At 43.6% G+C, this 13443-nt stretch overlaps 1 protein-coding gene across 16 annotated transcripts in view; it reads left to right on the top strand.

The window, feature by feature from the left end:
- KCNMA1 (potassium calcium-activated channel subfamily M alpha 1) overlaps window positions 1–13443 on the top strand; it is a 340822-nt gene that overhangs the window by 214801 nt on the left and 112578 nt on the right. For all 16 annotated transcript variants that reach the window (XM_075257904.1, XM_075257914.1, XM_075257905.1 and 13 more), the window contains exons 17-18: window positions 8128–8214; window positions 12413–12489. In XM_075257904.1, the coding sequence (XP_075114005.1) occupies window positions 8128–8214; window positions 12413–12489 (164 nt within the window). The remainder of the gene's footprint in view (window positions 1–8127; window positions 8215–12412; window positions 12490–13443) is intronic.

Raw genomic sequence — 13443 nt, 5'->3', positions numbered from 1 at the left:
TGTAAGAAGCCTTGTTGGGTAATGTTAACTGCGACCCAAGCGCATAACATTATGATCGAATGGTTTTTCTTGTATCTTGGTCCTAGGGTCTTAGGGTTTAGTATACACTCATATTAAATAGCTTAACAAGCATGAGACCTATTTTTCCTCCATAGATATGACATGCCTACAGGGTATGTTATAACTGTGTAATGGTCTACGTTCCACATTTGGGACCCCCATCGTGATCATTGTGGAAACAGGAATTCTTGACACTTCCTGGGGTGTTTGCAAAGCGTTCACAGCTTTTTTCCCTTTAAGTCTTTGGCATTTACGGAACCAGTTAATGTGAGTGTGTATAGGAATGGCCGAAATTCTGTGCTCACAAAACCTCCCTAGTCCCTACCTTCCTACCCCATGACATATTATTTCTTCAAGGTTTAAAATTGAAAAAAAAAAATGCATTATCCTTAAAGGGGATCCGTCTCCAAGAAACTCAATATAGATGAGAGGAGAGGGCAATAGATGCACCATTTCCTTGAAAAAAGTCATGGTGCGTCTGTTGGATCTCAATGTAAGACGGTGCACAATGTTCTCTAAAATGCACTGTGGCTGGTGTGATATTGTGTTTCCTAGTGACAGATTCCCTTTAAGCTAAAATAGACCATGCCCTTAAGAGTTAAAGTGGATCTGTCACCTGCTGTCTGTGTTACTCGATATTTGTATTCTTCATTATATAATTATTCTGGTGCAAATTTTCATATAACTCAGTGTTTTGCTTTTCCCCTATTATCCCTACTAGGAATTTCTGAGTAAATTGACAACTGGGTGTTACCATTCTCTTTGTTCAAGGCACATGTCCTTCATAGTCTGATAGTATCACTATTGGTTTCACAGTGCCTGAGTCTGTAGGGACACACCCCGTCTGGTAACATTTAGTTTTCAATTTATTCATACATTTCTAGGAAGCATAAGGGTCCATTCACACGAGGAAAATGGTGAGGATGAGGAATTTGGTGTGGAATTTCAGCGCTAAATCTGAGGCAGATTCCACACCAAATCCAGCACCATTTTCCTCATGTGAATGCACCCTAAGGGAAGCCTCAGATTCCAATCGAAAAACCGAGTAGCCGTGACTGAAAGCTGGTGCACTGAACCGGCATCCAGCTGTGCACTCTGCTCAGGATTAGGCCCAATGAATGGGCCTAGTCTGGAGGAGGGAGTGTCTTCAGGCTGAATCGTGAGGCGACTCGGCTTGAAGAATGAACATCTCGCTTTTTTTTTCCTGGAGCCGGAAGAAATGGCTCCCGGAAAAAAGACCTGAGCGGCTCCCATTGATTTCAATGAGAACCGTCTTTTTGGTCAGGGATTTGAGGCGGATATGGCCTCAAAATCCTGACCAAAAAACTCCATGTGAACTTACCCTAAGGCTGCGTTCACACAGAGATTTTTGGTCAGGAATTTGGTCAGGTATCTGACTCAAATTCCCCCTCCTAAAAACGCCTCACCATAGGACTTGCCTGTAACGTGTGCATTGTGGCACACGTTAGAGGCAAGAAATGGCCTAGCCCCAAATGTGCCCCGCAATATCTTCCCTCTACCTCAGAAATACCCCCATATCTCTGTACCTGGTGACCAAGTTATATATTTAGAACTACTGCTGAGCCCGTAGAGATGCCACTAGCTGAATGACACTATTATTTAGAATAGCGGTATATTCTGTGAGCTGACCCCAGTCCGCTAGCTCTTGGTAACTTAGGCCTTGTTCACACGGGGAGCGGAAGCGCGGATATTGGCACCGAGAGTGACACGGGGAGCCGCTTCATTCTCAGGCCAAAATACGCCTGCCATTTGAGCCTACTGCGGAGGGGGAAGTCGTGATAGTCGCGGCTTCCCCCTCCGAAGTAGGCTCAAATGAATGGGCCGACTGCAGAGGCTGCTGCCGCGAGGTGGATGCTGTGGCTTAGCAAGCCGTGGAATCCACTTGAAGAAAGGGCAGCTCGCTTCTTTTTTCCGCTACAAAAAAAGGATGCTAGCGGTCTCCATAGACCACCATTGTGAGGGAGCGGATTATGACGTGGATTCCGCGCCATAATCCGCCCCTCTGTGAGCTAGCCCTTAATATACGTCCATGGTATGCAAGTGTCACATTGACATTTTTGTTCCCAGTCTGTGGTGACTCCATTGCATACTGTCCTTTCCCAGGTGTCTATTCTTTGATGATTTTTTGGGTTTAGAGTCCAGTTGTCAATGTAATAATGGAATAGTTATTCCCTAGTATCTAGTAGTGACTTCCTTTCTGCCAATCTTCAGGCAGCAGGCACTTCTATAAGACCACATTAGCATCTATTATTAGCGGTACTATAGCCACACGCCATGGCAGCATGGCCGATGTCCCCTGGACCAAACAGATTTTCCTCATCAGATTCCTTTTCCAAGGCTGGCTATCCGAAGCGTTTCCATCTTCTCATGATTTAGCCTTTTTCTTAAACCTAAACTGTTTGCCATCAGCTTGATGTTAACTTGAGGAGTGGGCTTTTCTCCTGCCCATCTCTGCGGTTTGTCTTGTCTGTGTGCAGTGTTTTATCATCTGACATCTGTTTGTCCTTTCCTATGGGTTTGGTTTGGGTTCTCCACGAGAAAACTTCCTGCAAGTTTGGTAACTGCAGAGAAGTTATTGCAACATAGGGAGTTGCATTATGAACGGTGTTGTTGTCTGTATGAAGCTTTCTAATTTGTGATCTGCATGATTTATGTGGTGTGCCAAAAAAAATCCAAACTGCTGGCTAATGGAGCCGTGGTGCGCCATGTGCCTGGTATCGCATGAGCCTGTTCAGTTTCAAAACAGTTGCTGACTTGTAGTATATATAATGAAAGGTCAGTGATTTATGTTGCATTCTGAAAGTAAGTGAACCCGCAGGACACTGGGACTTTCTGCTCGGATAACCAGTGGAAACAACAACTAGGAACATTCATTACACATGCAGAGGTAAACATGGATTAAGTGTAAGGCTGGGTTCACACCTGAACTTGCTGAGTGTTCAGGGATTCCGTTTTGGGCGGAAACCCGGCAGACCCGAGTATAGTCTATGGGTCTGCAGGTAACCACTTTTTAAGTCGATTGGATTTTCATTTTTTGGGTCCATTGGGGACGGAGATGTCTGCAAGTGTGAACCCATAGTCAACTATACAACAAAAAAAACTCATTAAACATAAAGCTATTGAATATCTAAAGAGCTTCAATTAGGGTGCAGACACAGAATACAGCAAATAGATGGGGAAGAAACTACTCTCATATATGGTGGCCAATGGCCACATGATATTAACACATAGTCCTCATGACTGCCACATACATGTGCATGCTGGACTTAAAGAGGACCTTTCACCTCCTGGGGCACACGCGGTGAATTCAGTGCACGATCGGCTTTCCCGTTCTGTGCCCCCGCTGAAGAGCTATCGGTGCTGGTAGCTCTTCACTGTCAGAAGTGCGATTCTGACAATAAGTCAGGAACGCCCTTCCTCACAGCAGCATCTATAGCGCTGTACAGTGTGAGCGGGGAGGAATGCCCCCCTCCCCTCCTGATAGTCTATGGACGAGTATTATCAGGAGGGGAGGGGGGCGTTCCTCACCGCTCTCACAGTACAGCGCACAAAACAGGATTACAATGAAACATCACAGCTTTATTATAAAGTTATTGACAGTAGGTGATGGGGCCAGCTCACTACCCCCACCCCCGCCCTCCTTGCACAGTGTGTAGTGCAGATGTGACCGTGCATGCTCTTGCGACACTACTGCAACTGCCAAAGAGCATGCTCACTAAACTTTCAGATAGAAGTTAGAATCTTTTTTCTGAATTTTTGTATGATCAAGTATCTGCTGTAAATCAGATCTCTGAACCTGCTAGTCCACGCTCTGCTATGCGGGGCTTTAGCTGTAAATAACTTCTGGCTAACATGTATAAAGCCAGACAAGCCATACATAGCACTGCACTTTATAAGCACAACAGAGGACAGTGCAAGGATCTTTTCTAGACATAGCATGCACCTCCAGGGATATATGTTCCAGGTTCGGAATGGAGGATGTAGCCTACATATAACCAGTATGGGCTATTGTACCCCATCTATGGGGTGATGAAGTTGATGCTAAACAAAATAAACCTGTTGTTCATAGCACTAAGCACTTCAACGCTCTGCATCCAATCACTTTACTAAATGCAACAATTCTAGCAATGCTAGTAGCTAGTATGATGTCCAAGTGTCCTACTTCAGAATGCATCATAGCTGCACCATCGGTTTGTCATGTATGTGCATGCATGTCACGTGTTGTTTGGCTTGTTGATTTGCAAATATGTTGGAATAATAAAGCTATTGGGTTGTTCTAAAATGCCTTTTGTTAGCTGGCATGGAATAGGGGGTAACCCAGTCATTGCTCTTTTCATTTTTATTTTCCTAACATTGGGCTGGAAATGGGTTGCAAGCACAGTCTGCATCAATGTATGCCTATGACATGATACACCTGCCGTTACTGCATGGGGACAATGGTACAGAATAACTAGACCATAACATCAGTTTTTTTTTATTTTGTGTTTGCTCAGTTTGCATGAATTATAACAAAGATTTCTCCATACTGCCCTCCCCTCCTTTCTTCCATCTTCTGATACGGGTTGATGAGAGGATTATCTAGATTATAGGCAATGCGTTACATTAGCGTCTGATTCTGTGCGTCAGTCTTATGGTGCGACCACAAACCAGAGAACTAGCGCTGGCTCAGAATCGGCCTTGGCTTGTTGCTTACAAGATGAAAACGAAGCCTATGCATTTGTTCAGACAGCGCTGGCACTTGGTAAATTGTCCTCTACCATCTTAATGAGCGTCCCAGGGAAGATGCAGGATTACCTTGCCTCAGTGAAAAATTGTCAGGCCTATTTATCTTAAGACTCAGCGATGAACTGTGATTTAAATAGCCGCTTCTCCCTTTGGACCTGAGAGATCTATCAAACTTCAAGAAATGAGAGAGGTCATTTATCATCTGCCAAGATCTCCTTTAGCTCTTTGTCAAATAGATGTGACATCCAGACAGACGGCACCTTGTTCGGTGTAGCTTAGTGCTACAGACAGGAGGGGATTCATTGCAGAACTTTTCTTCCCTTGCGGAAATGGATGGCGTGACACTTTCTGCGCAGCGGGGGATTTTATGCAAGCATGATAATGACATGTGCTTTGTTGTTCATAGATAAGCTTCTATTTCCTTATAATGTTCATAAGACAGACCGCCAAGGGACACAGTCCAAACATCGCTATCTAAAACGATTCGTCTCCAGTAGGTCAGAAAATGAGTGTTGTCAGTCAGATCCCTATTACGGTCTTATGTAAGTGTAGCCAATTTGTATTAAGATCAATTGCCAAGAATCCGAATTGGTTGCTAGCTATCCTGTACCATTTCCCCTTTCAGCTAACAGGCGAGGGTCCTGTATGTGCTATTGCTTGTACCTATATAGCCGTAATGGATTGGTGGCGCATCCGTCAGCAGTAATCATATACTGTATACATACTGTATACTGTTCACGGAGAAAGGGAGAGAAAGAGTAACTTCCAACTGGCACAAAAGTTCATTTCTTTCCGAAAGCATGGTGATGTTACATTATTCAGCCAATGAGTTTGTTTGAGTGTGAGGCTATTATGTTTTCTTTTTATTTGGTTTAAAGAAGCAAATTATGTTGAAAACAAGGCAGCAGTGAACTGCAATGGAGACCGTGTATAGCCCTTGCTTTGTATTTATCAAACGATGATTATAAAATTTCAAAACACATTAATACAATGCCCCAAACTATTAATCTAACTTTGGCACTAGGGACATGACTATAGGAAGTGCAAAGGTTGAGCCCTGGAGCTTTAAGGGTAGACCCATGCCCCACATGAGAAGAACAGTGCTACACAGTTGCAAGGGTCCCTGTTTCACGTTATGCAGTCACATCTCTTCTTTGCACATTTTACATCAGGGCGTTATTGGTGATATAGTAGCTTGTGACCAGATGACACCACATGCATGACATAGTGAGGAAAAAGTATGTAAAATACCCCTCTCTCTCTCTAGTGTCACCTATGGGTGGCTACAGCATAATGTTTAGTAAAAGGTTCATAAACAGTGAATTAAAGTGGTTTTCCGAAATACATAAAAGTACAGAAATGCGTTGGATACTCATCAGATGCTACAATGGCTCAGAAAAAAAAAGTCACTTTTCTCTTCCTTGATGTATCCCTGTTCTGTGCAGTGCAGTTTTTTTCATGCCGCCAGGGCTTGCTATGGGTGGGATTACCAGGACTACATTTCCTATCTTCTCTGCTTCAACTGCCTGCTTACTTTTCTTTTACAAGTTGTCTTCACAAACAACGCACTAAGAAACCTTTCTGCCACTTAGGTTTTAATGAATCCAGTCTGGAGAATTCAGTCTGTATATCAGTTAGGACACCTGGACCCCAAGCATTATAGTGATCTACAGTATGATGCTAGGAGTCCCTGCCTCCTTATGGCTCTATTTTCCTGTACGTATACACTATGGAGCTGTAGAGCCGTAGGGATGCAGGGACACCTAGCATCATAGATCACTATGACGCCAGGACTCAAGGACTTCTGAAAGGCTTCAGGCTCAGAAATCCAGATGATATATGGACCACATATAGGAACCAACATAAAAAACACTGTTAGTTACCTATCTCCGGCTCCGCTTCAGTCCTTGGTGGTGTTGGCCATCTTCAATGACGTCCAGGACGTCACATGACTTGGGACGCAGGTCTCGGTCATGAAACATCATGGACGTCACACAACTAGGCCTGAAGCCTACCCGGAGAGGTAAGTAACACTTTTTTATATTCCCTTACTTCTCCTGGGTCTGCAATCATTATACTGGGGGGGTCTGAAAAGACCCCCAAGTATAATAATAGTGTTTGTGGGGCCCGGGGCCCCTGCCAGGATTGGTAAGTAAATAGGGCCTGTTACCAGCTGGAGTAACTCCAGCCCATAACGGCCTATTAAAAAAAAAAAAACGTAGCGAAAGTGGCTATCGCCATGCCCCTTAATGTCCCAGGCCCTGTAGTGGCCACTACACCTGCTACCCCGGTAGTTACGCCCCTGGACACACCTTCTGCAGAGAAATGGTTATGGTTGGGGAGACCAAAGCAGGAGTGGAGAGAACAGGATAGGTTATGTGATGGGATGGGAGAGGGTAAATCACCAGATATTCAGCATATGGGACATCACAGAAGCAATAGCTAAACACCAGAAGATTGGTGATTGCATATGAGACTTTCTTACAGACACTACATTAGTAAGTGGTAAATCAGCATTGTAATGATCGCCCAGGATTTGTAAAGATCAGAAAACCTCTTTACATTCACTTACATTGTATTACATTCTTTAGTCCAAGCCATGGCAGAAAAAAAAAAAAAAAAGGGCAACTATTACCTTATAGTTCTATACAGAGAGAGAATACAACTTTCCTCCAAGTGCGGTTTTCACTACTGCTTTTGTTTTCCATGTATGATCACATTAATATATGCACCATTAACCCCTCCCTCAACAGATCCATCCATATTGATCTATTGTTGCATTAAGAAAAGCCCTCTTCATTATCTTCTGCTGATTGTAGTCAAGTTTGGATATTGTTTCTTTTTTTAAAATCCTGGTTTACATTTATAAGTAAAATATTATTATATTATATCATATTATATTATTACAGTATTATTATTTCTTAAGACTCCATGCTCGTCTTTGGTCCCTGAAATCCCAATGACAGTGACCGAGTCTGAGTGGAGCAAATATTTCACAATGAGAATTTCAGTAATACAATGTTGCCAATTCTTTGGTATTGATTTTGCAGCTTGTAGTTAGGATTTTTGTTCTAGATATTTGGAATTATAGTCCTGTTTTTTTTTTGTTTTTTTTTTTTTTTGCTTTCCTCAAAATGGCCCAATAGTTACTGTAAGTGGCTGATAATATTCTGTTACCAGCTCAGCCATTGTCAATTATGCTTGTAAAAGGCCATAACTGGAGGGGATAATGGCTAGTTCTGCCAGCGGCTGGATGGATAATGAACTCCTAGTGAAGTTCACTTCTAAGCGTGACTTCACTCTTTTCTTATTTTTCCTCAGGATTATTATCAACCCAGGAAACCATGTGAAGATTCAGGAAGGCACCCTGGGATTCTTCATTGCAAGCGATGCCAAGGAAGTTAAACGGTATTTTGCATTGATACGTTTTTCTTCATTTGCCATATTGACCTCAGTGATGTTCAAAGTTGATGTTCCTGACTATATACAGTATATGCGCTTAGAAAGATACAGTCCTATGAAAAAGTTTGGGCACCCCTATTAATCTTAATCATTTTTAGTTCTAAATATTTTGGTGTTTGCAACAGCCATTTCAGTTTGATATATCTAATAACTGATGGACACAGTAATATTTCAGGATTGAAATGAGGTTTATTGTACTAACAGAAAATGTGCAATATGCATTAAACCAAAATTTGACTGGTGCAAAAGTATGGGCACCTCAACAGAAAAGTGACATTAATATTTAGTAGATCCTCCTTTTGCAAAGATAACAGCCTCTAGTCGCTTCCTGTAGCTTTTAATCAGTTCCTGGATCCTGGATGAAGGTATTTTGGACAAACAATTGAAGTTCAGTTAAGTTAGATGTTCGCCGAGCATGGACAGCCCGCTTCAAATCATCCCACAGATGTTCAATGATATTCAGGTCTGGGGACTGGGATGGCCATTCCAGAACATTGTAATTGTTCCTCTGCATGAATGCCTGAGGATTTGGAGCGGTGTTTTGGATCATTGTCTTGCTGAAATATCCATCCCCGGCGTAACTTCAACTTCGTCACTGATTCTTGAACATTATTCTCAAGAATCTGCTGATACTGAGTGGAATCCATGCGACTCTCAACTTTAACAAGATTCCCGATGCCGGCATTGGCCACACAGCCCCAAAGCATGATGGAACCTCCACCAAATTTTACAGTGGGTAGCAAGTGTTTTTCTTGGAATGCTGTTTCTTTTTGGACGCCATGCATAACGCCTTTTTTTTATAACCAAACAACTCAATTTTTGTTTCCAAAATGAAGCTGGCTTGTCCAAATGTGCTTTTTCATACCTCAGGCAACTCTATTTGTGGCGTACGTGCAGAAACGGCTTCTTTCTCATCACTCTCCCATACAGCTTCTATTTGTGCAAAGTGCGCTGTATAGTTGACCGATGCACAGTGACACCATCTGCAGCAAGATGATGCTGCAGCTCTTTGGAGGTGGTCTGTGGATTGTCCTTGACTGTTCTCACCATTCTTCTTCTCTGCCTTTCTGATATTTTTCTTGGCCTGCCACTTCTGGGCTTAACAAGAACTGTCCCTGTGGTCTTCCATTTCCTTACTATGTTCCTCACAGTGGAAACTGACAGGTTAAATCTCTGAGACAACGTTTTGTATCCTTCCCCTGAACAACTATGTTGAACAATCTTTGTTTTCAGATCATTTGAGAGCGGGCTGTCCATGTTCGGCGACCATCAAACTTAACTGAACTTGAATTGTTTTGTAGAAAGAAATGGTCCAAAATACCTTCATCCAGGATCCAGGAACTGATTAAAAGCTACAGGAAGCGACTAGAGGCTGTTATCTTTGCAAAAGGAGGATGTACTAAATATTAATGTCACTTTTCTGTTGAGGTGCCCATACTTTTGCACCGGTCAAATTTTGGTTTAATGCATATTGCACATTTTCTGTTAGTACAATAAACCTCATTTCAATCCTGAAATATTACTGTGTCCATCAGTTATTAGATATATCAAACTGAAATGGCTGTTGCAAACACCAAAATATTTAGAACTAAAAATGATTAAGATTAATAGGGGTGCCCAAACTTTTTCATAGGACTGTACATTTACAATTTTGATATGCTCTTGATATTTAAAGGGGTTTTTCAGCTCCTTTCAATCTTTTCACTAAAAGCTCAGAATAATATAATATAGGAACCTGAGCAATATGTACCTTAGCGATCTGAATCTCTTGCGCTGCTGCTTCCCAGTTCCTTGGACAATCTCTTTAGCGTGACTTCAACATATAGTCATATGCTAAAGTCTGCTGCAGCCAGTCAAGGGCTATAGGAGACAGCACTGAGCTACAACTAGTGGTGCTTACAGGACCATATGGAAACGTCATCATGGAAGGCCAGGGTACAGTTGCTTATGGGGGTATGGGAACGGTAGCAAATTGGAGTTGGGCACTTTTATTATAACTGCATAACTGCATTTTCCCAAGCATATTAACCTACCACCACCATGATACAGAGCACATTACTATGATAAACAACCAGTGCGTAACTAGGAATGGCAGGGCCCCGTGGCGAACTTTTGACATGTCCCCCCCCCCCCCCGACCGACGCCAAAGACCCCGACCGCCCCCCCCCCGCCCCACATTCCTGCGTGAACTATTATGCCCCATAGTGGCCCCTGCACACAGTATTATACCCCATAGTGGCCCCTGCACACAGTATTATACCCCATAGTAGTCCCTGCACACAGTATTATACCCCATAGTAGTCCCTGCACACAGTATTATGCCCCATAGTGGCCCCTGCACACAGTATTATGGCCCATAGTGCCCCCTGCACACAGTATTATACCCCATAGTTGCCCCTGCACACAGTATTATGCCCCATAGTGGCCCCTGCACACAATATTATACCCCATAGTTGCCCCTGCACACAGTATTATGCCCCATAGTGGCCCCTGCACACAGTATTATGCCCCATAGTGGCCCCTGCACACAGTATTATGTCCCATAATGGCCCCTGCACACAGTATTATCACCCATAGTTGCCCCTGCACACAGTATTATGCCCCATAGTGGCCCCTGCACACAGTATTATGCCCCATAGTGGCCCCTGCACACAGTATTATGCCCCATAGTGGCCCCTGCACACAGTATTATACCCCATAGTGGCCCCTGCACACAGTATTATACCCCATAGTGCCCCCTGCACACAGTATTATACCCCATAGTTGCCCCTGCACACAGTATTATGCCCCATAGTGGCCCCTGCACACAGTATTATGTCCCATAGTGGCCCCTGCACACAGTATTATGCCCCATAGTGGCCCCTGCACACAGTATTATGCCCCATAGTGGCCCCTGCACACAGTATTATGCCCCATAGTGGCCCCTGCACACAGTATTATGCCCCATAGTGCCCCCTGCACACAGTATTATACCCCATAGTTGCCCCTGCACACAGTATTATGCCCCATAGTGGCCCCTGCACACAGTATTATGCCCCATAGTGGCCCCTGCACACAGTATTATGCCCCATAGTAGCCCCTGCACACCGTATTATGCCCCATAGTAGCCCCTGCACACAGTATTATCCCTCATAGTGGCCCCTGCACACAGTATTATGCCCCATAGTGGCCCCTGCACACAGTATTATGCCCACTGTGGACACCCATGAACAATTATTATACTACTCTGAGGTCTTTTCAGACCCAGAGTGTAATAATTGGAGACCCAAGAGGGGATATAAACATAAAAAACACTGTTACTTACCTATCTCTGGCTGCGGCGCGGTCCATGCTGATGGCGGCCATCTTCAATGACGTCTGGGATGTCATGTGACCCGGGGTCCTGCGTTGCGATGTACAAGGTTGCAAGCCCCGGTCATGTGATGTCAGGGATGTCATTGAAGTAGGCCTGAAGCTTTCTGTAGCCCAGCGAGGTAAGTAACACTGTTTTTCATGTTCTCTTATCTCTCCTGGGCCTCCGATCATTAAACTCAGGGGTCTGAAAAGACCCTCAAGTATAATCATAGTGCTTGTGGGGCCCGCGGCATCACTTACCAATCCCAGACCCTGCCAGGATCGGTAAGTAAATAGGGCCCATTACCGGCTGGAGTTACTCCTATTAAAAAAATAAACAAAACAAAAAACGCAGCGGTAGCAGCTGTCGCTGGGCCCCTAATGTCTCGGGCCCTGTGACAACTTTGAATCCCTTTGCAAGTGAGTTTGTGCACCGGGGTCGGGCCTGAGCTCTTTGCTCTTCAGATAGGCTAGATGTCATAGCAGAGGAAAAATCAACTCTCATTGCATGAAGTGCCATGGGCAGGACATTTTAGGGGTCTAGGATGCTAAGGACCCACCACTGATGCTCATCCTTCATCTTCTGTTAGACTTCAAATATTTTTTTTTTTTCCAAATCTACAAAAATGACGTACATAGCAAAGGTATGATGTTTAGCCCTGTAAGGAAGGGCCCTATTACAGCTCTATAGAAGTCCAGGTTGCATGCAGATATAATAGGACGACTGATATGAGTCTCATAGATGACTGTTCAGGTCAAGGTTTATCTTTAACCCTATTCCCATTATAATCTCTGTGTTGTATTTCCACAGTGCATTTTTCTATTGCAAGGCTTGTCACGATGACATCACAGACCCCAAGAGGATAAAGAAATGTGCATGCAAAAGACGTGAGTAGCGATTTATAGCCGGATTTATCTAAACCGCTCTACTCCTACTTCCACAGTTAGGCAATGGGTTCAACTATATTACATGAAGTAGATTATTCAGATCATGGGAAATCTTGTCTGACTCGAGGGATTTTCTGAGATACCAAAAAGTTTGGCCGGAGGGAGAAACTGATATAAAACAACTCTAGAACCGATACCTGTTTTATCACTCACTCCTCAGTGCCCCCCGTGCCAGTGGTCCCTTTTGGTCTTTATTTGTCTAGTGTAATAATGATACAAAATAAAATAATTTTCATCTAGAAGAATAAATAGAGGGAAGGTCCTACAGCATCGTCTACAACAAAACCATACTGATGAAATCCACAGACTGTCAACAGTATCTGCTCCGTGCGGGTCACCCGTACCCTGCACAGATCTACTATTCTGTTCTGTAACCACAAGCTCCTGCAGGGTACAGGGAGCACATGTAGACTGGTCTTAAAATGATATACATAAGCTCCTAAGAATTGCTTTTTTTGCAATTTAAAGGAAGCTTTTACTATGTTTGTGAGCAGCTTGTTATAGAACAGGATAATCTGAGTAGATTGATATAGTATGTAGGATATGTAGGGAAAGATAAAGTAAGTCCTCAATGACATCTCCGCTCTATCTCTGCTCAGGCGTCCAATGGGTGGTCCTACATGGTGACCAACAGATATCACCTCCATGGGAAGTTACATTGGGACCGCCCATCGGACTACAAATCTAAGTGAATGAAGTACAGGTTATATGAAATCTTTTCCCACAAAATATATGATTTCTCTCAGCTTCTTCTACTCTATAGCATGCTGCAGACACCATGTTCAACACAACAGATTCACATGGGGGAAATTTGGAAGTCTATATCAGGACATTTGAGCACTGACCTCTATGAAAACTTTTTTGACCAGCACAGAATTTTGCACAAGAAACACC

Source organism: Leptodactylus fuscus, chromosome 10 (genome assembly GCF_031893055.1).
Source record: "Leptodactylus fuscus isolate aLepFus1 chromosome 10, aLepFus1.hap2, whole genome shotgun sequence".
Taxonomy (NCBI): Eukaryota; Metazoa; Chordata; class Amphibia; order Anura; family Leptodactylidae; genus Leptodactylus; species Leptodactylus fuscus.
Note: the sequence above shows the minus strand (reverse complement) of the source record. Positions and strands in the feature narration are given on the sequence as shown.